Source organism: Oncorhynchus kisutch, linkage group LG19 (genome assembly GCF_002021735.2).
Source record: "Oncorhynchus kisutch isolate 150728-3 linkage group LG19, Okis_V2, whole genome shotgun sequence".
In the NCBI taxonomy this organism is placed as follows: Eukaryota; Metazoa; Chordata; class Actinopteri; order Salmoniformes; family Salmonidae; genus Oncorhynchus; species Oncorhynchus kisutch.
Window position 1 is genome coordinate 1,747,154 of NC_034192.2, and position 26,630 is coordinate 1,773,783.

The 26,630-nt window shown below is 42.9% G+C and overlaps 1 protein-coding gene across 1 annotated transcript in view; it reads left to right on the forward strand.

The window, feature by feature from the left end:
* LOC109882975 (apoptotic protease-activating factor 1-like) overlaps positions 1-26,394 on the forward strand; it is a 69,314-nt gene extending 42,920 nt beyond the window's left edge. Inside the window, exon 27 of the mRNA XM_031797488.1 lies at positions 23,144-26,394. Within this exon, the coding sequence (XP_031653348.1) occupies positions 23,144-23,290 (147 nt within the window). The 3' untranslated portion in view covers positions 23,291-26,394. The remainder of the gene's footprint in view (positions 1-23,143) is intronic.
* The last annotated feature ends 236 nt before the right edge of the window (positions 26,395-26,630 follow it).

Here is a 26,630-nt window from a genome sequence, read left to right on the forward strand (position 1 = left end):
CGAGTGTAGCGAAATGCTTGTGCTTCTAGTTCCGACAATGCAGTAATAACCAACGAGTAATCGAACCTAACAATTCCACAACTGCTACCTTATACACACAAGTGTAAAGGGATAAAGAATATGTACATAAAGATATATGAATGAGTGATGGTACAGAATGGCATAGGCAAGATGCAGTAGATGGTATCAAGTACAGTATATACATATGAGATGAGTAATGTAGGGTATGTAAACATTATATTAAGTGGCATTGTTTAAAGTGGCTAGTGAAAAGTTTTTTACATCAATTTCAATTATTAAAGTGAGCTGGAGTTGAGTCAGTATGTTGGCAGCAGCCACTCACTGTTAGTGGTGGCTGTTTAACAGTCTGATGGCCTTGAGATAGAAGCTGTTTTTCAGTCTCTCGGTCCCCGCTTTGATGCACCTGTACTGACCTCACCTTCTGGATGAGAGGGGGGTGAACAGGCAGTGGCACGGGTGGTTGTTGTCCTTGATGACCTTTATGGCCTTCCTGTGACATTGGGTGGTGTAGGTGTCCTGGAGGGCAGGTAGTTTGCCCCTGGTGATAGGTTGTGCAGACCTCACTACCTTCTGGAGAGCCTTACGGTTGTGGGCGGAGCAGTTGCCGTACCAGGCGGTGATACAGCCCGACAGGATGCTCTCGATTGTGCATCTGTAGAAGTTTGTGAGTGCTTTTGTTGACCAGCCGAATTTCTTCAGCCTCCTGAGGTTGAAGAGGCGCTGCTGCGCCTTCTTCACAACGCTGTCTGTGTGGGTGGACCAATTCAGTTTGTCTGTGATGTGTACGCTGAGGAACTTAGAACTTACTACCCTGTCCACTACTGTCCCGTCGATATGGATAGGGGGGGTGCTCCCTCTGCTGTTTCCTGAAGTCCACAATCATCTCCTTTGTTTTGTTGACGTTGAGTGTGAGGTTACTTTCCTGACACCACACTCCGTGGGCCCTCACCGCCTTCCTGTAGGCCGTCTCGTTGTTAATAAAGCCTTGGTAATCAAGCCTACCACTGTAGTGTCGTCCGCAAACTTGATGATTGAGTTGGAGGCGTGTATGGCCACGCAGTCGTGGGTGAACAGGGAGTACAGGAGAGGGCTCAGAACGCACCCTTGTGGGGCCCCAGTGTTGAGGATCAGCGGGGTGGAGATGTTGTTACCTACCCTCACCACCTGGGGGCGGCCCGTCAGGAAGTCCAGTACACAGTTACACAGGGCGGGGTCGAGACCTAGGGTCTCGAGCTTGATTACGAGTTTGGAGGGTACTATGGTGTTAAATGCTGAGCTGTAGTCAATGAACAGCATTCTCACATAGGTATTCCTCTTGTCCAGATGGGTTAGGGCAGTGTGGTTGCGATTGCGTCGTCTGTGGACCTATTGGGACGGTATGCAAATTGGAGTGGGTCTAGGGTGTCAGGTAGGGTGGAGGTGATATGGTCCTTGACTAGTCTCTCAAAGCACTTCATGATGACTGAAGTGAGTGCTACGGGGCGGTAGTCGTTTAGCTCCGTTACCTTCGCTTTCTTGGGAACAGGAACAATGGTGGCCGTCTTGAAGCATTTGGGAACAGCAGACTGGGATAAGGATTGAGTGAATATGTCCGTAAACACACCAGCCAGCTGGTCTGCGCATGCTCTGAGGACACGGCAGAGGATGCCGTCTGGGTCGGCAGCCTTGCGAGGGTTAACACGTTTAAATGTTTTACTCACGTCGGCTGCAGTGAAGGAGTCCACAGGTTTTGGTAGCGGGCCGTGGCACTGTATTGTCCTCAAAGCGAGCAAAGAAGTTATTTCGTCTGTCTGAGAGCAAGACATCCTGGTCCGCGACGGGACTAGTTTTCTTTTTGTAATCCGTGATTGACTGTAGACCCTGCCACATACCCCTCGTGTCTGAGCCGTTGAATTGCAACTCTACTTTGTCTCTATACTGACGCTTAGCTTGTTCGATTGCCTTACAGAGGGAATAGCTACACTGTTTGTATTCTGTCATGTTTCCGGTCACCTTGCCCTGGTTAAAAGCAGTGGTTCGCCCTTTCAGTTTCGTGCGAATGCTGCCATCAATCCACGGTTTCTGGTTTGGGAATGTTTTAATAGTTGCTGTGGTTATGACATCACCGATGCACTTTCTAATGAACTCGCTCACCGAATCAGCGTATTCGTCAATGTTGTTGTTGTTGGACGCAATGCAGAACATATCCCATTCCACGTGATCGAAGCACTTTCTAATGAACTCGCTCACCGAATCAGCGTATTTGTCAATGTTGTTGTTGTTGGACGCAATGCGGAACATATCCCAATCCACGTGATCGAAGCAGTCTTGAAGCGTGGAATCAGATCGGTCGGACCAGCGTTGAACAGACCTGAGTGCGGGAGCTTCTTGTTTTAGTTTCTGTCTGTAGGCTGGAAGCAACAAAATGGAGTCATGGTCAGCTTTTCCGAAAGGAGGGCGGGGGAGGGCCTTATATACGTTAGAATAAGTTAGAATAACAATGATCCAGGGTTTTACCAGCCCTGGTTGCGCAATCGATATGCTGATAGAATTTAGGGAGTCTTGTTTTCAGATTAGCCTTGTTAAAAGGCTCACAGACCTGTAACTTCTTCTTTAAGAGGCTCCTCTGTCCTCCACTCGTTACCTGTATTAATGGCACCTGTTTGAACTTGTGGACAGGTGTCTTTTATACTGATAACAACCTCACAGTCACACTCCAAACTCCACTATGGTCAAGACCAAATAGCTGTCAAAAGACACCGGAAACAAAATTGTATACCTGCACCAGGCTGGGAAGACTGAATCTGCAATAGGTAAGCAGCTTGGTTTGAAGAAATCAACTGTGGGAGCAATTATTAGGAAATGGAAGACATACAAGACCACTGATAATCTCCCTCGATCTGGGGGTCCACGCAAGATCTCACCCCGTGGGATCAAAATGATCACAAGAACGGTGAGCAAAAATCCCAGAACCACACGGGGGGACCGAGTGAATGACCTGCAGAGAGCTGGGACCAAAGTAACAAAGCCTACCATCAGTAACACACTAAGCCACCAGGGACTCAAATCCTGCAGTGCCAGACGTGTCCCCCAGCTTAAGCCAGTACATGTCCAGGCCCGTCTGAAGTTTGCTAGAGAGCATTTGGATGATCCAGAAGAAGATTAGGAGAATGTCATATGGTCAGATGAAACCAAAATATAACTTGTTGGTAAAAACTCAACTTGTCGTGTTTGGAGGACAAAGAATGCTGAGTTACATCCAAAGAACACCATACCTACTGTGAAGCATGGGGGTGGAAACATCATGCTTTGGGGCTGTTTTTCTGCAAAGGGACCAGGACGACTGATCCGTGTAAAGGAAAGAATGAATGGGGCCATGTATCGTGAGATTTTGAGTGAAAACCTCCTTCCATCAGCAAGGGCATTAAAGGTGAAACGTGGCTGGGTCTTTCAGCATGACAATGATCCCAAACACACCGCCCGGGCAATGAAGGAGTAGCTTCGTAAGAAGCATTTCAAGGTCCTGGAGTGGCCTAGCCAGTCTCCAGATCTCAACCCCATAGAAAATCTTTGGAGGGAGTTGAAAGTCCATGTTGCCCAGCAACAGCCCCCCAAAAAATCACTGCTCCAGAGGAGATTTGCATGGAGGAATGGGCCAAAATACCAGCAACAGTGTGTGAAAACCTTGTGAAGACTTACAGAAAACGTTTGACCTCTGTAATTGCCAACAAAGGGTATATAACAAAGTATTGAGAAACTTTTGTTATTGAGAAACTTTTGTTGGGTGACTTTAAGGCGCAACTATTCAAGCAGCTCGGCTTTGTTTGATGGCTTATGACTATCCATCTTCCTCTTGATCACATTCTCAGAGATTTTCAATGGGGTTCAGGTCTGGAGATTGGGCTGGCCATGACAGGGTCTTGATCTGGTGGTCCTCCATCTACACCTTGATTGACCTGACTGTGTGGCATGGAGCATTGTCCTGCTGGAAAAACCAATCCTCAGAGATGGGGAACATTGTCAGATCAGAAGGAAGCAAGTTTTCTTCCAGGACAACCTTGTACGTGGCTTCATTCATACGTCCTTCACAAAGGCAAATCTACCCGATTTCCAGCCTTGCTGAAGCACCCCCAAATCATCACTGATCCTCCACCACATTTCACAGTGGGTGTGAGACCTGGAGAGGCCTACAAGCCACAGTATCTCGCACCCACTGTGAAAATTTTCTTTGTGAAGGACGCATGAATCAAGTACAAAACTTGCTCTGACAATTTGGGGTTTTGATTGAGTTAAGGCCTAGTTTGTACTGTAGCTTTGTCTTCCTGAAGAAGACCATGTCTTTCCAAATGTTGATTTTGTATCACGCTGTATGAAAACTAACTTGAGGAAGCAGCCAACAGCGAGCAGAACTTATCATTACAGACGTGTGTTCAGTAGAAGTGGTGCTGATGGGATCAGTAGTGCTGTGATGTTGATTCAATAAAGCTAGTCTCCCTGATGTCTGTCAACCCCTATCTGTCTCCTCCTTATGGCTTCCTGGAGTAACTTCCCACCACAACACTCACACTATCTCTGTCTTGCTATATTTAAAGGAGATTATCGATCTCTCTCCCTCTCTCTATTCTCCATCTCTGGTCCCTTTCCATGGACTCCTCTCATTATTTTTCTTTTTTTCTCTCCGTCTGGTCCATGTGACAGGTAATATCAGGTAGTGTAATTAAAAGCAGCATGGTGTGTGTGACCCTCTGGGAGCTGTTCCAATGCTTCCTTAAGCCTCTGAGACACCAGGATAGGACATTCTGTGTGTGTGTTTCAGGGAGTGATGAGGTGTTTTGGGGCAGCTCTCTAAGTGAGGGTGTAATATCACACTGACCCCATCATTCTCTGCCCGGTAATACCTCACACAGCCTGTCTTACAGCTGGGAGATAGCCCCCGACGCACAGTTATACATCACACAGTCTGACACACATCATGCACATGAAGACACGCACACAGACACACACACACACACACATAGGTACACTCAGAATCAGCGGGATCTCACAGATTCAGCATGAGAGACAATCTGTCATAGTGCCATAATCCAAGTAGAGGTGGGATGTGTGAAGAGGCTCATCCTGACACACACCTACCTACCTACACACACACACACAGCAGGAGACCCTGAGTAATTCACACAGAGCGCTCAATCTTAGATGCTTCATCCTCACCCCTACACCTCCACTGTTGCTAAGTAAACACTAGTCCTTAGGATTGAGGAGACACAGTATACATCCCAAATGGCACACTATTCCCCTATTTAGTGCACTACTTTTGATCAGGGCCCAACTCGCTCTGGTCAACAGTAGTGCACTGTATAGGGGAAAGTGCACCATTTGGTATGCAACTACAGACCAATATACAGTACCAGTCAAAAGTTAGAACACACCTACTCATTCCAGAGTTTTTCTTTATTTTGACTATTTTCTACATTGTAGAACAATAGTGAAGACATCAAAACTATGAAATAACACATGGAATCATGTAGTAAGTGTTAAACAAATCAAAATATATTTTATAGCCACACTTTGCCTTGATGATAACTTTGCACACTCTTGGCATTCTCTCAACCAGCTTCACCTGGAATGGTTTCCAACATTCTTGAAGGAGTTCCTACGTATGCTGAGCACTTGCTGGCTGCTTTTCCTTCACTCTGCGGTCAAACTTATTCGAAACCATCTCATTTGGGTTGTGGTCGGGTGATTGTGGAGGCCAGGTCATCTGATGCAGCACTCCATCACTCTCCTTCTTGGTCAAATAGCCCTTACACAGCCTGGAGGTGTGTTGGGTCATTGTCCTGTTGAAATACAAATGATAGTTCCACTAAGCGCAAACCAGATGGGATGGCGTATCGCTGCAGAATGTTGTGGTAGCCATAATGGTTAAGTGTGTCTTGAATTCGAAATAAATCAATGACTGTGTCACCAGCAAAGCACCATCACAACACCTCCTCCATGCTTCACGGTGGGAACCACACATGCAGAGATCATCCATTAACCTACTCCGCTTCTCAAAGACATGGCGATTGGAACCAAATATCGCAAATTTGGACTCCTCAGACTGAAGGACAGATTTCCACAGGTCTAATGTACGTACATTGCTTGTGTTTCTTGGCCCAAGCAAGTCTCTTCTTATTGTTGTCCTTTTAGGAGTGGTTTCTTTGTAGCGATACAACCATGAAGGCCTGATTCACAGTCTCATCTCAACATCAACTGTTCAGAGGTCTCTTACTTGAACTCTGTGAAGCATTTATTTGGGCTGCGATTTCTGAGGCTGGTAACTCTAATGATCCTCTGCAGCAGAGTACTCTGGGTCTTCCTTTCCTGTGGCGGTCCCAGTTTCATCATAGCGCTTGATGGTTTTTGCGACTGCACTTGAACTTTAAAAGTTCTTGAATTTTTCCGCATTGACTGATCTTAAAGTAATGATGGACTGTCTTTTCTCTTTGCTTATTTGATCTGTTCTTGTCATTATATGGACTTGGTCTTTTACCAAATACAGTTGAAGTCAGAAGTTTACATACAATTACGCTGGAGTCAATAAAACTCATTTTTCAACCACTCCGCACATTTCTTGTTAACAAACTATAGTTTTTGCAAGTCTGTGTCATGCACAAAGTAGATGTCCTAAGTAATTTTTCCAACAATTGTTTACAGACAGATTATTTAACTTATAATTCACTGTATCACAATTCCGGTGGGTCAGGAGTTTACATACACTAAGTTGACTGTGGCTTTTAAACAGCTTGGAAAATTCCAGAAAATTGTGTCATGGCTTTTGAAGCTTCTGATAGGCTAATTGACATAATTTGAGTCAATTGGAGGTTTACCTGTGGATGTATTTGAAGGCCTAACTTCAAACTCAGTGCCTCTTTGCTTGACATCATTGGAAAATCAAAAGACATCATCCAAGACCTCAGATAAAACATTGTAGACCTCTACAAGACTGGTTCATCCTTGGGAGCAATTTCCAAACGCCAGAAGGTACCACGTTCATCTGTACAAACAGAAGTACGCAAGTATGAACACCATGAGACCACGCAGCCATCATACCACTCAGGAAGGAGACACGTTCTGTCTCCTAGAGATGAATATACTTTGGTGCGAAAAGTTCAAATCAATCCCAGAACAACAGCAAAGGACCTTGTGAAGATGATGGAGGAAACCGGTACAGTGGGGCAAAAAAGTATTTAGTCAGTCACCAATTGTGCAAGTTCTCCCACTTAAAAAGATGAGAGGCCTGTAATTTTCATCATAGGTGCACTTCAACTATGACAGACAATGAGAAAAAAAAAATCTGAAAATCACAGGGACTCAAATCCTGCAGTGCCAGACATGTCCCCCAGCTTAAGCCAGTACATGTCCAGGCCCGTCGGAAGTTTGCTAGAGCGCATTTGGATGATCCAGAAGAAGATTAGGAGAATGGTAAACTTTTTGGTAAAAACTCAACTCGTCGTGTCAGATGAAACCAAAATATAACTTTTTGGTAAAAACTCAACTCGTCGTGTTTGGAGGACAAAGAATGCTGAGTTGCATCCAAAGAACACCATACCTACTGTGAAGCATGGGGGTGGAAACATCATGCTTTGGGGCTGTTTTTCTGCAAAGGGACCAGGACGACTGATCAGTGTAAAGGAAAAAATGAATGGGGCCATGTATCGTGCGATTTTGAGTGAAAACCTCCTTCCATCAACAAGGGCATTGAAGATGAAACGTGGCTAGGTCTTTCAGCATGACAATGATCCCAAACATTTTTGCAATGAAGGAGTAGCTTCGTAAGAAGCATTTCAAGGTCCTGGAGTGGCCTAGCCAGTCTCCAGATCTCAACCCCATAGAAAATCTTTGGAGGGAGTTGAAAGTCTGTGTTGCCCAGCAACAGCCCCCAAAAATCACTGCTCTAGAAGAGATCTGCATGGAGGAATGGGCCAAAATACCAGCAACAGTGTGTGAAAACCTTGTGAATACTTACAGAAAACGTTTGACCTCTGTAATTGCCAACAAAGGGTATATAAAAAAGTATTGAGAAACTTTTGTTATTGACCAAATACTTATTTTCCACCATAATTTGCCAATAAATTCATTAAAAATCCTACAATGTGACTGTATATTAGTATCTATATCCACAGTAAAACAAGTCCTATATCGACATAACCTGAAAGGCAGTTCAGCAAGGAGGAAGCCACTGCTCCAAAACTGCCATTTAAAAAAAAAGCCAGACTACGGTTTGCACCTGCACATGGGGACAAAGATCGTACTTTAAAAAAAATATGTCCTCTGGTCTGATTAAACACAAATAGAACTGTTTGGCCATACTGACCATCGTTATGTTTGGAGGAAAAAGGGGGAAGCTTGCAAGCCGAAGAACACCATCCCAACCGTAAAGCACGGGGGTGGCAGCATTATGTTGTGGGGGTGATTTGCTGCAGGAGGGACTGGTGCACGTCACAAACTAGATGGCATCATGAGAAAGGAAAATTATGTGGATATATTGAAGAAACATCTCAAGACATCAGGAAGTTGAAGCTTCTTCCAAATGGACAATGACCCCAAGCATACTTTCAAAGTTGTGGCAAAATGGCTTAAGGACAACAGTCTAGGTATTGGAGTGGCCATCACAAAGCCCTGACCTCCTATAGAAAACTTTTGGGCTGAACTGAGAAAGCGTGTGCGAGCAAGGAGGCCTGCAAACCTGACTCCGTTACACCAGCTCTGTCAGGAGGAATGGGCCAAAATTCACCCAACTTATTGTGGGAAGCTTGTGGAAGGCTACCCAAAATGTTTGACAATTTAAAGGCAATGCTAGCAAATACTAATTGAGTGTATGTAAACTTCTGACCCACTGGGAATGTGATGTAAAAAATAAAAGCTGAAATACATCATTCTCTCTACTATTATTATGACATTTCACATTCTTAAAATAAAGTGGTGATCCTAAGACTGAATTTTTACTAGGATTAAATGTCAGGAATTGTGAAACTTTTAAACTCCGTTTTTTTGGCTATGTTGTATGTAAACTTCCAACTTCAACTATTGGTCTTTCTTCTGTATACCACCCCTACCTTGTCACAATACAACTGATTGGCTCAAACGCATTAAGAACGAAAGATATATTCCACAAGCTTTTAACAAGGCGCACCTGTTAATTGAAACGTATTCCAGGTGACTACCTCATGAAACTGGTTGAGAGGATGCCAAAAGTGTGCAAAGGCAAGGCAAGGGTGGCTACTTTGAAGAATCTCAAATATAAAATATATTTTTTGATTTAACACTTTTCTTTTGGCTACTACATGATTCCATATTTGTTATTTCATAGTTTTGATTTCTTCACTATTATTCTTCAATGTAGAAAGTAGTACAAATAAAGAAAAACTCTGGAATGAGTAGGTGTGTCCAAACCTTGACTGGTACTGTAGGTGCAATCACCTATCTTGATAATCACACAGTATTTAATTTATCATTATATTACTTTGATGCTTTCCAATGCAATATTCTACAGTACTATATGACTCAACATAGTGCTCTATATTAGTACATTACGGTTCTATAAAAGACTAATGCAAGCAACATAATGTTGAATTTTCTCAATATTCCAAAATACAGTACTTTGCAAAAGTATTTAGACCCCTTGGATTTCTTATTGTGTTGCAAAGTGGGATTCAAATGGATTACATTTTTTTAAATTGTTTGTCAACAATCTAAACAAAATACTCAAAGTGGAATTTTTTTCAACACTTTTTTTAAAGATGAATAAAAAATAAATAAAATATATTAGTTGCATAAATATTCAGCTTCCTGATTCCATACATGTTAGAAACACCTATGTCAGCAGAACAGAACATGTATGTGGGTACTGTATTGTGTACAAAACATTAGGAGCACCTTCTTTAGAACAGCCCCATTTCGTTAGGGCATGGACTCTAGAAAGTATTGAAAGCGTTCCACAGGGATGCTGGCCCATGCTGACTCCAATGCTTCCCACAGTTGTGTCAAGTTGGCTGGATGTCCTTTGGGTGGTGGACCATTCTTGATAAAACTGTCATAAACCCAGCAGCGTTGTAGTTTTTGACACAAACCAGTGTGCCTGGCACCTACTACCATACCCTGATCAAAGGCACAAATCTTTTGTTTTGCCCATTCACCCTCTGAATGGCACACAATATATGTCTCAATTGTCTCTAGGCTTAAAAATTCTACTTGAACCTGTCTCCTCCCCTTCATCTACACTGATTTGAAGTGGATTTAACAAGTGACATCAATAAGGGATCATAGCATTCACCTGGTCAGTCTGTCATGGGAAGAGCAGGCTTTTGTAATGTGTACACTCTGTGTATGTGTAATTTCTCTCAACAGACCCACATATAGCATGCCTTCACAAAGTATTCATACCCCTTGACTTTTTCCACATTTTGCTGTGTTACAGCCTGAATATAAATTAGATTAAATTTAGATGTTTTGTCCATGGCCTAATAGATTTATTAAATATTAAATACTGAAATCTAGTGAGACAAAAGTATTCAAACTCTTTTGTTACGGCAAGCCTAAATAAGTTCAGGAGTAAAAATGTGCTCAATAAGTTGCATGGACTCACTCTGTGTGCAATAATAGTGTTTAACATATATTTTAACGACTACCTCATCTCTATACCCCACACATCTGTAAGGTTGAGCAGTGAATTTCAAATACAGATTCAACCACAAAGACCAGGGAGATTTTTGAAGGGCACCCATTGGTAGATGGGTAAAAAGAAAATGGCAGACATTGAATATCTCTTTCAGCATGGTGAAGTGATTAATTATGCTTTGGATGGTGTATCAGTACACCCAGTCACTACAAAGATACAGGCGTTCTTCCTAATTCAGTTGCCGGAGAGGAAGGAAACCACTCAGGTATTTTACCATGAGGCCAATAGTGAATTTAAAACCATTAGAGTTTAATGGTTGTGATAGAAGAACTGAGGATGGATCAACAACGTTGTAGTTACTCCACAATACTAACATATTTGACAGAGTAAAAAGGAAGCCTGTGCAGAATAAAATATATTCAAACATGTGGATCCTGTTTGCAAGAAGGCACTTAAGTAATACCGTAAAAAATGTGGCAAAGCAATGAATGAACTTTTAGTCCTGAATACATAGTGTTGTTTGGAGAAAACACAACACATTACTGAGTACCACCACTGGTGATTTTAGCAAGTAAACCAAGTTAATGGCACCATAACGGTGACAACAAAGCAACAAAAAAGAACTCGCAATATCAACTAGAATTACTGAACTTTTTTGTTATTTGAAAAATAATATTTGAATGGGAAGAGTCACTGGCAAACATGGTTACAGACCCAACAACATGATATAGTATCCCTTCCTCATGGTTACAGACCCTCCTCATGGTTACAGACCCAACAACATTATATAGTATCCCCTCCTCATGGCTACAGACCCAACAACATTATATAGTATCCCCTCCTCATGGTTACAGACCCAACAACATTATATAGTATCCCTCCCTCATGGTTACAGACCCAACAACATTATATAGTATCCCTTCCTCATGGTTACAGACCCAACAACATGATATAGTATCCCTTCCTCATGGTTACAGACCCAACAACATTATATAGTATCCCCTCCTCATGGTTACAGACCCAACAACATTATATAGTATCCCTTCCTCATGGTTACAGACCCTCCTCATGGTTACAGACCCAACAACATTATATAGTATCCCCCCCTCATGGTTACAGACCCTCCTCATGGTTACAGACCCAACAACATTATATAGTATCCCCTCCTCATGGTTACAGACCCTCCTCATGGTTACAGACGCTCCTCATGGTTACAGACCCAACAACATTATATAGTATCCCCCCCTCATGGTTACAGACCCTCCTCATGGTTACAGACCCAACAACATTATATAGTATCCCCTCCTCATGGTTACAGACCCAACAACATTATATAGTATCCCTTCCTCATGGTTACAGACCCAACAACATTATATAGTATCCCTTCCTCATGGTTACAGACCCAACAACATTATATAGTATCCCTTCCTCATGGTTACAGACCCAACAACATTATATAGTATCCCTTCCTCATGGTTACAGACCCAACAACATTATATAGTATCCCCTCCTCATGGTTACAGACCCAACAACATTATATAGTATCCCTTCCTCATGGTTACAGACCCAACAACATTATATAGTATCCCTTCCTCATGGTTACAGACCCAACAACATTATATAGTATCCCCTCCTCATGGTTACAGACCCTCCTCATGGTTACAGACCCAACAACATGATATAGTATCCCTTCCTCATGGTTACAGACCCAACAACATTATATAGTATCCCTTCCTCATGGTTACAGACCCAACAACATTATATAGTATCCCTTCCTCATGGTTACAGACCCAACAACATTATATAGTATCCCTTCCTCATGGTTACAGACCCAACAACATTATATAGTATCCCCCCCTCATGGTTACAGACCCAACAACATGATATAGTATCCCTTCCTCATGGTTACAGACCCAACAACATTATATGGTATCCCCTCCTCATGGTTACAGACCCAACAACATGATATAGTATCCCTTCCTCATGGTTACAGACCCAACAACATTATATAGTATCCCTTCCTCATGGTTACAGACCCAACAACATTATATAGTATCCCTTCCTCATGGTTACAGACCCAACAACATTATATAGTATCCCCTCCTCATGGTTACAGACCCAACAACATTATATAGTATCCCTTCCTCATGGTTACAGACCCAACAACATTATATAGTATCCCTTCCTCATGGTTACAGACCCAACAACATTATATAGTATCCCTTCCTCATGGTTACAGACCCAACAACATTATATAGTATCCCTTCCTCATGGTTACAGACCCTCCTCATGGTTACAGACCCAACAACATTATATAGTATCCCCTCCTCATGGTTACAGACCCTCCTCATGGTTACAGACCCAACAACATTATATAGTATCCCCTCCTCATGGTTACAGACCCAACAACATTATATAGTATCCCTTCCTCATGGTTACAGACCCAACAACATTATATAGTATCCCTTCCTCATGGTTACAGACCCAACAACATTATATAGTATCCCTTCCTCATGGTTACAGACCCAACAACATTATATAGTATCCCTTCCTCATGGTTACAGACCCAACAACATTATATAGTATCCCTTCCTCATGGTTACAGACCCAACAACATTATATAGTATCCCTTCCTCATGGTTACAGACCCAACAACATGATATAGTATCCCTTCCTCATGGTTACAGACCCAACAACATGATATAGTATCCCCTCCTCATGGTTACAGACCCAACAACATGATATAGTATCCCTTCCTCATGGTTACAGACCCAACAACATGATATAGTATCCCCTCCTCATGGTTACAGACCCAACAACGTTTATATAGAATCCCCTCATGGTTACAGACATAACAACATTTATATAGAATCCCCTCATGGTTACAGACCCAACAACATTTATATAGAATCCCCTCATGGTTACAGACACAACAACATTTATATAGAATCCCCTCATGGTTACAGACCCAACAACATTATATAGTATCCCCTCCTCATGGTTACAGACCCAACAACATTATATATTATCCCCTCCTCATGGTTACAGACCCAACAACATTTATATAGAATCCCCTCATGGTTACAGACCGAACAACATTATATAGTATCCCTCCCTCATGGTTACAGACCCAACAACATTTATATAGAATCCCCTCATGGTTACAGACCCAACAACATTATATAGTATCCCTCCCTCATGGTTACAGACCCAACAACATTATATAGTATCCCCTCCTCATGGTTACAGACCCAACAACATTATATAGTATCCCCTCCTCATGGTTACAGACCCAACAACATGATATAGTATCCCTTCCTCATGGTTACAGACCCAACAACATTATATAGTATCCCTTCCTCATGGTTACAGACCCAACAACATTATATGGTATCCCCTCCTCATGGTTACAGACCCAACAACATTATATAGTATCCCCCCCTCATGGTTACAGACCCAACAACATTATATAGTATCCCCCCCTCATGGTTACAGACCCAACAACATTATATAGTATCCCCTCCTCATGGTTATGGACCCAAAAACATTATATAGTATCCCCTCCTCATGGTTACAGACCCAACAACATTATATAGTATCCCTTCCTCATGGTTACAGACCCAACAACATGATATAGTATCCCTTCCTCATGGTTACAGACCCAACAACATTATATAGTATCCCCTCCTCATGGTTACAGACCCAACAACATTATATAGTATCCCCTCCTCATGGTTACAGACCCAACAACATTATATAGTATCCCCTCTTCATGGATACAGACCCAACAACATTATATAGTATCCCTTCCTCGTGAATAAAAGCACATGAGCTAATCTTTGGACCGTTGTTGTGCTTACTTGAACAGGAAGGTGGCGTGGCGGCCCTTCTTGTGGGCACATTTTGTCATCAAAGGTGCTTTTTTTAAAAGGGAACTCTTTAAAAAAACAAAAAAAGGTTGAATCATGATGTCCATGATCTTTAGGTCGGAGCGCTAGAAAGAGGCCCGAGTTCCTGGTGTGGAATTCTGTTGGATGACCGTTCAAAATGTAATTTCCAAGTTGGAGCTGGTTTTTTCCCCCAGAGTTCCCAGTTGTCTTAAACACGGAAGAAGTCATTCTGGATGGACAGCATTGCTAATGTATTCAACATTTTCTGCCCCATGGTGTTGCGAGTGAATGTCTATCTTTTTAAGCTTGGAAAAGAGACCATTTCAGACAGATTATTTATTAACTCAATATTATTAAAAAAAATGTTTTACATCGTTTGCTGATATGTGACATGAATTAATGCCAAAATAACATGCCCTAAATGACGAGTTGCCACTGAGTACCACTCTCCATATTTTCCAGCATAGTTATGGCTGCATTATGTTATGGGTATGCTTGTAATCATAAAGGACTTGGGAGTTTTTCAGGATAAAAAAGAAACGTAATGGAAACGTAATGGAGCTAAGCACAGGCAAAATCCTAAAGGAAAACCTGGTTGTCTTCTTTCCACTAGACTCTGGGAGATTAATTTGCCTTTCAGCAGGACAATAACCTAAAACACAAGGCTAAATCTACACTGGAGTTGCTTCCCAAGAAGACAGGGAATGTTCTTGAAAGGCGAGTCTCCCTTTCTCTCCGGTGTTCATTCTGTTTTTTCACTTTTCATCTCCCCATTGTAACCCCTCTCTCAATCTCTCTCTCCTTCATCATAAGCTTCTGAACAGGGGTAAGAATTGGATAAAATGAGAGCTTTCTGCTCCTCTCTCTCCTTTCTCTCTGTGTGTGTGTGTGTGTGTGTGTGTGTGTGTGTGTGTGTGTGTGTGTGTGTGTGTGTGTTATGGTTGTTAAATGTGTGCTAACAAGACCCAGATGGCCAATGAGGAGAGTGAGGCGTCAAGGTTAATATGACCTTCCCCTGGAGAGGTGGAAAGGGGGAGAAAAGAAAGAGTATATTCGTGAGGGAGAGAATCATAGAGAAGGGTGAGAGTTAAAGAGAGAGATGGCGGTAAATTGTGTGATCTGTGTCCCCCATAAAGCTAAATAATCCATCTGTAAATATCTTGTTGCTAAAACCCTGTTAATAATGTTTAATAGTCAGTCGGCTAACAATATTGGACGAGAAATGTAAATTATGCTGATTGGTCCGTTCAAGTCTCCCGATGTAACGTCACAAACACCTAGTTTAGTAATAAAAAGGCTCTCCGTTGCCTCCCCATGACAACGGTGCATTTTCTAATGCTTGTAGATACAGCATTCTTACACCACAGTCTATGTCGGTAAATAGATTGGATGAAGTCATCCGATAAGACATGGTGGAGCGAGTCAGTAGGAGAGAACCTTGTCAGTGTAGATCTGTTGTTCCTCCCCAGCCATAACACCACGTACTGATAGTTCCCAACAGAGAAGCAGCAGGTGAGCCATGCCACGCTCCACGCAGAGACATGCCTCATAAAATACACGCACACTACCTGTCACATCACATACTTTAAATCACAGTTCTGTGCTATGTGGTGGCTTTGTGTGTATGTGTGTTTGGGATGGGTGTTTTTTGTGATTTTGTTGTTTGAGGTTTGAGGTTTTGTTTTTAGGCTTGTGTTTTTGTATAAATTAAATGTGTATTTTGGATAGAATTACGATCAGACACAGTACAGTTATTATATTTGTGTGTTCATATTTTTCTTATTCCAAGATCAAAAGATACATCTCGGTCTTTGAAAGAGCCAGCTATTGTCACCGTTCCCTTGAGTAAGGACCACCCAAACTGCTCATTGGCTGCTCTCTGCTCCAGCTTCTCCAACTTAATGTGTGTTTGCGTGTACGTACACACACACGCGCATGCATGCATACATACACATATATATATATACATACACGTTCTAATGTGTAAAGCATCAAATCAAATTTATTTATATAGCCCTTCGTACATCAGCTGATATCTCAAAGTGCTGTACAGAAACCCAGCCTAAAACCCAAAAAGCAAGCAATGCAGGTGTAGAAGCACGGTGGCTAGGAAAAACTCCCTAGAAAGGCCAAAACCTAGGAAGAAACCTAGAGAGGAACCAGGCTATGTGGGGTGGCCAGTCCTCTTCTGGCTGTGCCGGGTGGAGATTATAACAGAACATGGCCAAGCTGTTCAAATGTTCATAAATGACCAGCATGGTCGTATAATAATAAGGCAGAACAGTTGAAACTGGAGCAGCAGCACGGTCAGATGGACTGGGGACAGCAAGGAGTCATCATGTCAGATGGTCCTAGGGCTCAGGTCCTCCGAGAGAGAGAAAGAAAGAGAGAAGGAGAGAATTAGAGAACGCACACTTAGATTCACACAGGACACCGAATAGGACAGGAGAAGTACTCCAGATAACAAACTGAAAGCAAAAAGCATGAACTGTCTGGTACAAAATGACTGGTAGTTTAGGAGTGCAGACAGTCGGTCTCTAACAGACAGACAGAGAGACAGATCTTTCATCAAGCAGCGATGAAACCGTGCGGTTTGGTAAAAGCAGAAGACAAATTTCTGTCTCGGTTGAACTAATAAAGTATTCTTCTTCTTCAGCTAGAGCCGTGATCTAGCCTTGTTCAGCTTTTGCTACGTCCCAAAAGCTACCCTATTCCGTTTATAGTACACTACTTTTGACCAGAGCCCTATCCAAGCAGTGCACTATAAAGGGAATAGGGTGCCATTTGGTTGGCAACCCTGAGTTTGGCCTAGCTACAGCATATCTCTTCTCACGCTCATGGCGTAAACACAACATAATATAGTGAAATATTTATCCCCCCCAAAGCCTGTTGTTCGAATGCTCCTCTCATTAAACCTGGGTTAATTGTCTTTGTCTGTGGGAGAGGGAGGGGGCATGTTATACCTTACACCCCGGGAAGAGATGGAGAAAAAGAGAGGCAAGATGTGGGAGAGAGTTAGGGAAGAGAGGGAAAGGTAGGTAGAGAGAGACACACGCAGACACACGCAGACACACACACACGCAGACACACACACACACATGCAGACACACACACACGCAGACAGACCGACACACACAAAGGTAGAGGGTTAGGGAAGAGTGGGAGAGGTAGGTGGAGACAGGAGAGAAACAGACACACGGCCTTGCCAGGACAGAGAGTACATATGCATATAGAAATTGAGACAATGCCGTCCTTTCCGAGAGAGAGAGGAGAGGGAGAGAAAGGGAGGAAGGGATGAGAGAGATGGAGGAGTTAAAGAATTAACTGCATCAATATTTCATTGGGTGGAGCCTTTGTTGAATAATGCAGCCGTTGTGTCAGACAGTGTTTTCCTCTCTCTCCGCTTGGTTCTGGGTGCTGACACACACACACACACACACACACACACACACACACACACACACTTGAGTGTACAAAACATTAAGAACAACTCTTTCCATGACAGACTGACCAGGTGATTTCAGGTAAAAGCTTATTGATGTCACCTGTTAAATCCACTTCAATCAGTGTAGATGAAGGGGAGGAGGCAGGTTAAAGAAGGATTTTCAAGCCTTGAGACAATTGAGACATGTATTGTGTGTGTTCCATTCAGAGGGTGGATATTTAAGTGCCTTTAAACAGGTTATGGTAGTAGGTGCCAGGCGCACCAGTTTGAGTCAAGAACTGCAACACTGCTGGGTTTTTCACGCTCCACAGTTTCCCGTGTGTGTCAACAATGGTCCACCACCAAAAGCACATCCAGCCAACTTGACACAACTCTGGGAAGCATTGGAGTCAACATGGGCCAGCATCCCTGAGGAACGCTTTCAGCACCTTGTAGAGTCCATGTCCTGATGAATTGAGGCTGTTCTGAGGACAACATTGAGGGAGGTGGTGTTCATATTTGGTACATCAGTGTACAGTTGTAATATAGGCCTACAGTGTACTGGTGTTCACCCACAGTTCTCTCACCTTTTATTTGATCATCTCTCTCCCTCCATCTCCTTTCCTGTGGCTACCTTGTCCCAGAGCCTGTAGGAGTTGAACAAGAGCAAGATTGTTCATCCACATATAAACACCTGCCTCTCCATCTCTCTCTTTCCCTATTTCTCTCTCTCTCCTCCCATCCAATTATCTCTCTCTCACTCACACACACTCGTGTTGTGACTGGGCCAGGCAGGCTGTGTTTCTATCATGTAAGTCTGAGTTTTTCTCTGGGCAGCTTCAATAGACAGACCTGCTCAGCTCTGCAAAAGCTGGAAGCACCTGTCACAGCCAGTTCATTCACTGACACACACACACACGCTCAGTATACAAGCCTGCATATTAACATACTGACACACACACATACGCTCAGTATACAAGCCTGCATATTAACATACTGACACACACACATACATACGTTCAGTATACAAGCCTGCATATTAACATACTGACACACACATACATACTCTCAGTATACAAGCCTGCATATTAACATACTGACACACACATACATACGCTCAGTATACAAGCCTGCATATTCACATACTGACACACAAACACTCTCAGTATACACGCCTGCATATTAACATACTGACACACACAGGCTATAGTGTACTGTATGCACTCTAGCATAAGCTAATACTCACTAGACACACGCACAGTACATATACTAACACATTTAGTCAGTGTGTGTGTGTTAGACTGGTTGTTATTCTATATTAGTATATCCATGCAGATATCATCATCATCATCAGTGTTAATTTTAGAAGACTTGGCAGGAGGGGGCAGCAAGCTGTGCTGTTGGATTGGAAAGTTTTCTAACTCATGAGATCTCAAGATGGCACACACACACACACACACCCAAGTACAAACACACGCACACAAACAAAAACAGCTTACAGTACACGTATGCGCGCACACACACACACACACACCAGGACATTGCATCTTTCTGCTTCGCTAACACCATCATAAATCAATGGCAGCACAGTAATAGTGTTCATATCAGCAGCACCATCTGTTCTATAGAGGACACACACACATTCCATCATGACTTGTACTGCAGTATTCTCTTGGTGGTCATTAGACCTTTGTCAAATAAGGCTCCTCTTGTAGTGTGTGTCTGTGTGTACCTATAGTACAGTGACTATGTCCCTGTCATGTTCGTTCCCTCCCTTGCCCCTGTCTTCCCCTGCATCATGTACCCCACATGGACACACTGTCCCCAACACACAGAAAAATACTGCACCAAACATCTTAGATGTAAAATTGCATGACTAAGATCTCTTCGGCAAAACGTCAAAATTAATGACGGATTTCTTGGAATAATTCAGACTATTTTGAGGAAGTATATCCTGGCTACGGCATGTCAAAATGGACAAACAGTACTATTTCTGCATTTTCCTCCTTTTTCAAGCATAGGTCTACCAAGGCAGTATGCGAGCACACTCGTTCGGTTCAGCTAGCCGTGTTCGGCTAGGCGTATTCGGCTAGGCATCAGCCGAACTGAAGCATGCTGACGCCTTTAGCAGGAACCACATTTTCTCTCCTCTCTCTCTCTTTTCTCTCTCTCTCTGGGGTTAGAGTTAAGTCCTCTCTTCTCCTCTGTGTCATTCTCGTTCTCTTTATTCGGTCGCTTCTAATCCCTTGCTGGTGGTCTTTTTATTCTCATCCCTTGCTGGTGGTCTGTCTTTATTCTCATCCCTTGCTGGTGGTCTGTCTTTATTCTCATCCCTTGCTGGTGGTCTGTCTTTATTCTCATCCCTTGCTGGTGGTCTGTCTTTATTCTCATCCCTCGCTGATGGTCTGTCTTTATTCTCATCCCTCGCTGGTGGTCTGTCTTTATTCTCATCCCTTGCTGGTGGTCTGTCTTTATTCTCATCCCTTGCTGGTGGTCTGTCTTTATTCTCATCCCTTGCTGGTGGTCTGTCTTTATTCTCATCCCTTGCTGGTGGTCTGTCTTTATTCTCATCCCTTGCTGGTGGTCTGTCTTTATTCTCATCCCTTGCTGGTTGTCTTTCAATCAAAGGATATTTACAAGAGAGATTGATGAGTTTGAGAGATAAGGAGTTTTGTGCGCCCATGAGTGTGTGTGGGGGGAGCTGTTTTTCTTTCCTCTGAGACTTAATCACACTTCTCTCTCTCCTCTCAGTATGTGGTACCACCTCCTCTATCACGGAAATCTGTCAAATAGGAAGAATAGTACTTTATTTTTATATCCATCTGTTACTACAAAAACCTTCTTCTCTGTTGTCAACATGCAGGCCACATGCACACACACACACACACACACACACACACACACACACACACACCACTCCAAGTGCAGCACTACCTAGAGTTATCTAGGGTTGAGAGCATTGCTGAAAGCAGTAACTATCTATATCATGGGTCCATATCTGTGTTGCCCAGTCTGGGATTAGAATCAGCAGTCTTACAGCTACAGTACAGGGTTTATTTATTAACTCGCCTCACTGTCTATCTCTCCTCTCTCTCCAAATATTTATATGGAAATGGAGGGTGTGTGAAAGAAAGGAGGGGGGAGAGAATAAAATGAGAGATGAGAGAGAGATAGAGGGAGAGAGAGCTTAGTGGTGTTAAATATTGAAGACCTTTGTCTTGTTGTGTTGCATGGTTATGTAACCTCTGTGTGTGAGTGAGTGAGTGAGTGAGTGAGTGAGTGAGTGAGTGAGTGAGTGACACACAGGGATCTGAAAGGGAATCACCTACCGGACCTTCTCCTTCTCTCCTGCCCTCCATCTCTCCTTCCCTCCATCTCTCCCTCTCTTCTCCACAGAAGCATACCTCATTAACTCAAAACAGACATCCTGTTGTTCCTCCTATTTGTTTTAATGAGACCCTCCATTCCTCAGTCTTCATAGATCTAGAATAGTCAGCTTGAGGCCTTATGGAGCTCAGTCACACCACTTCACTGCAGCCTGCTCCATACGCTGCTCACACAGTGGTGTTGGTATTCCACAGACCGTGGCCGAAACCCCTGCAGAGGTTTGTAGTGTACAGACCGAGCCATTACACAGCATGGGCCTCACACTCATAGACTAGAGATAGGGGGGTACAGAGTGGCAGACAGTCAGACACACCACACACACAAATATTAATGAATGCTACAAACTCCTCAAACACACAAAAGGGGCCTCATTTGCAAGCTGTACTTGCAGGGGAATGGAAAATGAGACTCCTTTTGTGTGTTTGAGGAGTTTGTATGATTCATTAATATTTCTGTGTCTGTGGTGAGTTTGTGCGTGCGTACATGTGTCTGTGTGTGAGAATGTATGTGTGTACTTGAGCACGATGGTACAAGGATACTACTACTAATTCTGCAACAATTGACGCTGCACACACACTCTCGGAGACAGACTTGTCCTGGTTTTTCCTCAGACCCACAATAACAGCTGGGTCTTACAGTCTGACTTGTCCTGGTTTTTCCTCAGACCCACAATAACAGCTGGGTCTTACAGTCTGACTTGTCCTGGTTTTTCCTCAGACCCACAATAACAGCTGGGTCTTACAGTTTGACTTGTCCTGATTTTCCTCAGACCCACAATAACAGCTGGGTCTTACAGTCTGACTTGTCCTGGTTTTTCCTCAGACCCACAATAACAGCTGGGTCTTACAGTCTGACTTGTCCTGGTTTTTCCTCAGACCCACAATAACAGCTGGGTCTTACAGTCTGACTTGTCCTGGTTTTTCCTCAGACCCACAATAACAGCTGGGTCTTACAGTCTGACTTGTCCTGGTTTTTCCTCAGACCCACAATAACAGCTGGGTCTTACAGTCTGACTTGTCCTGGTTTTTCCTCAGACCCACAATAACAGCTGGGTATTATTCTGTCTTGTCCTGGTTTTTCCTCAGACCCACAATAACAGCTGAGTATTATTCTGACTTGTCCTGGTTTTTCCTCAGACCCACAATAACAGCTTGGTCTTAAAGTCAGACTTGGCTTGGTTTTTCCTCAGACCCACAATAACAGCTGGGTCTTAAAGTCAGACTTGGCTTGGTTTTTCCTCAGACCCACAATAACAGCTGAGTATTATTCTGTCTTGTCCTGGTTTTTCCTCAGACCCACAATAACAGCTGGGTCTTAGAAGCTGCTAGGTTTCTCCCTTCCACTAATGGAATTGAGGAAGTGGAAATATGTTCTGCAGGGAGATAAGTGGTTTGATGATGCTGTCTGTTTTCATTGGCTTGATAAAAGAGCGAATATGAATATTATTCTGGAAAATGTGGAAGATTGGCATGTCTTCGTTTGAGACACCTGCGCGCACACTTGATATGATTGACTTGGTGCCTTTTGATAGTGGATTCCTGAGAGGTGGAACTTCAATGAAAAAATGACAGCTTAGCAGGTCGCATTACACAGAATTGGTTAGTAAAACTGTGTGTGTGGCTGACAAGACCAAACTGCATCACTGATCTATTTATTAGAAGGGCTCTTACAGGGTACTGTACATCAGTAGTAGGAGCTTAGAGAGACACTTAAACTGATAACTCACCCTCTCTCATTCTCTCTCCCTCTTGCCCCTGCTCTCTCTCTCGCTCTCCCTCATAGTGGTGGAACGTGGAGAAAGGAGAGGCCCTCCAGACCTTCTACCCGACAGGAGCCAATCTGAAAAGGATCCACGTGTCACCTGACTTCTCCACCTTCGTCACCATCGACAATATCGGAATCCTCTACATCCTGAAGAAGGTGGAATGAGGAAGCATAGCTCATTAGTCTAAAGTGGTTTCCTTATAGCTCATTAGTCTAAAGGGGGCGTAGCTCAATAATGGAAATAGCTCTCATCTCCTCTCCTTGCATTGATCTGAAAGAGCCAGACAGGTGAGAGCCAATGTCTGTTAGTCATCTGCCATGTTGCTTTAGCCTGCGTTCTCAGATCAGAGTAGGTGAAGAACAGGAGATCTGCTAAAGGACAATCATTTCTCCTGCTCTGCCTTCTGCATGCCATAACAGTCAATCACAACACAATACATAATTTCTCCTGCTCTGCCTTCAGCATGCCATAACAGTCAATCACAACACAATACATCATTTCTCCTGCTCTGCCTTCAGCATGCCATAACAGTCAATCACAACACAATACATCATTTCTCCTGCTCTGCCTTCTGCATGCCATAACAGTCAATCACAACACAATACATCATTTCTCCTGCTCTGCCTTCAGCATGCCATAACAGTCAATCACAACACAATACATCATTTCTCCTGCTCTGCCTTCTGCATGCCATAACAGTCAATCACAACACAATACATCATTTCTCCTGCTCTGCCTTCAGCATGCCATAACAGTCAATCACAACACAATACATCATTTCTCCTGCTCTGCCTTCTGCATGCCATAACAGTCAATCACAACACAATACATAATTTCTCCTGCTCTGCCTTCAGCATGCCATAACAGTCAATCACAACACAATACATCATTTCTCCTGCTCTGCCTTCTGCATGCCATAACAGTCAATCACAACACAATACATCATTTCTCCTGCTCTGCCTTCTGCATGCCATAACAGTCAATCACAACACAATACATCATTTCTCCTGCTCTGCCTTCTGCATGCCATAACAGTCAATCACAACACAATACATCATTTCTCCTGCTCTGCCTTCTGCATGCCATAACAGTCAATCACAACACAATACATCATTTCTCCTGCTCTGCCTTCTGCATGCCATAACAGTCAATCACAACACAATACATCATTTCTCCTGCTCTGCCTTCTGCATGCCATAACAGTCAATCACAACACAATACATCATTTCTCCTGCTCTGCCTTCTGCATGCCATAACAGTCAAACAATCACAACAAAATTGATATCCTGACAAAATGAACTATTCTGCTTTTCTTATTGTATCAGGGGACCATAGACAAAATGCATTTGATTCTTACTGCACTGGGGTAAATTGCATGCAATGGACAGATTTTTCTATGCTCTTTTTAACTAGGAAAATCTATGCTATAATGAAATGCACCAGCATTATCTGTTGTTATTCTACAGTGATGTTGTCAAACACAGTGAATTGGTTTTGTATTTCTAAGTGCCGAATGAGTCTTTGGCTTTGCTGATGTCGTGGCACTCTGCAAATGGTCATGATTTGTGTTCTGTCGTCTTAAACAAAATACATGTATTTTTCCCTGTGAAGTTCGGGCGGCAGGGACCCTAGCAATTTAAGAGCGTTGTGCCAGTAACCTAAAGGTTGCTGGTTCAATCTGAGCCGACTGGGTGAAACATCTCTCTATGCCCTTCAGCCCTTCAGCAACGCACTTAACCCTAATTTGCTCTTGTAAGTCGCTCTGGATAAGAGCGTCTGTTGACTAAAATGTAAAAATGTAGCGGTCTAAACCTGTGTATTTGGACTAACTAAAGCCTTAAAGGTGGAGTCCGCAGTATGGGGAAGCCTACCCACTACTGTTTTTGTTGTTGTTGTCCGGGCTGAGGAGCGTCACACTGCATGGTAAAACTAATAGCAGGACATATTGTGCTCTCCTATCGCACATGCACTGATGTCTGAGGGGGAGAACTGTTGGTCGTTTCCAGTAACTTCTTTGTTGTTGTAATATCACAAAAGGACGTGGCTGTTTCACCACTAATTATTCCAGCTTTAATGTTTTTAAGGGGACAGATACTAAGGAAAATGTGGGAAAGCAAAGGAAAGGTCCAAATGATAGGGATCTTTGCATCAACCAGCTCAGTCTCACGTCAGATTTAGACGTTCATCCATGTCTCTCAAACGTCCATTTTGAAAGTGTTTAAGGTTAAGTCCAGGCATTAACTCCATATTCTTAAGTTTAGCTATTAACTGAATTGTTAAGGTAAGGGAATAAGGTTTGGGTTAGGCTTAACTTTCTATTGCTGTATTCGAACTTGCAACCTTTGGAATCAGAGGGAGATGCTTCCCGCCATCCCTGTCCACAACGCCCTAGCAAATCCGAAACTTTATTGAAGGTAACAGTGCTCACTGTTGCCCCCCTAGTGGCCGGTTTCCACGTCATCTCCCAACATCTTCAGACTTGGATGGACGTCGAATACTGACTTGAATAACAGGTGACCTGGCTGGTTTGCAATGTTATCAACATATCACGCTACTGCCATAAATGCATAAAAAATGTGTATTGGTTCAGCCCATTTTCTAGAGCAAATTAGTCATTCAAACCTTGACCAAAGGCATTTGTCAGAATAGCATCTGTCGACTATGTTTACTATCAAGTTCAATACTGTTTAGGACATTTTCTACACTAATTATATCGATAGAGCCTGTTTTTTTTGTACAAGTCCTTTTTTATTGTATATATCTTGCTTTCATACATTTAGTTTTCTTATTACTACTGATCCACGCTCTAGTGAGCTTTGTAAAAAGGCACTATAATTTTTCTCTTGTGGTCTGTATCAAGAACATGGCCTTGTTCCAATACTTTAACAATGCATCCTTACTTCCTTGCTTCCTTCCTTCCATCATTGCTTGACTTCATCTCTGATCTGACTCTATTGAATAGCTGACCGATTACTTCCACTTCATGGCTGACAATCCAGAGTCATTTAAAATCTGTGATTATTGAAGGGAAGGATGTGTTTTCGAAGTATTCAATCTGGGCCTTGTTTTTGATGTCAGAACATGTGCTCTTACGCTATTGGTGCTTTAAACTCAGTGTGCAAGTAAATCATCAGAGTAGGTCTCTCCCTGTCAATCAAATCTGTGAAGTCTCGAGGTGATCTCAGGACATGAATACTGTTATGGTAAAGTGCTTGTGTGTGGTATGTAATTTATAATACCTTAGAGAATAAAACATTCTATGACAGCAGGTGGCTTACTTCTCTTAATTTGTCATTAAATCATTTGATGTTCACTGTCCAGAGCATAGGGTAGTATTTGATCTACACTGAACAAAAAAAAACGCAACATGTAAATTGTTGGTCGCATGTTTCATGAGCTGAAATAAAACACTCCTGAAATTGTCCATATACACAAACAAATTTGCTTAGATGCTTTTTAGTGAGCATTTCTCCTTTGCCGAGATGATCCATCCACCTGACAGCT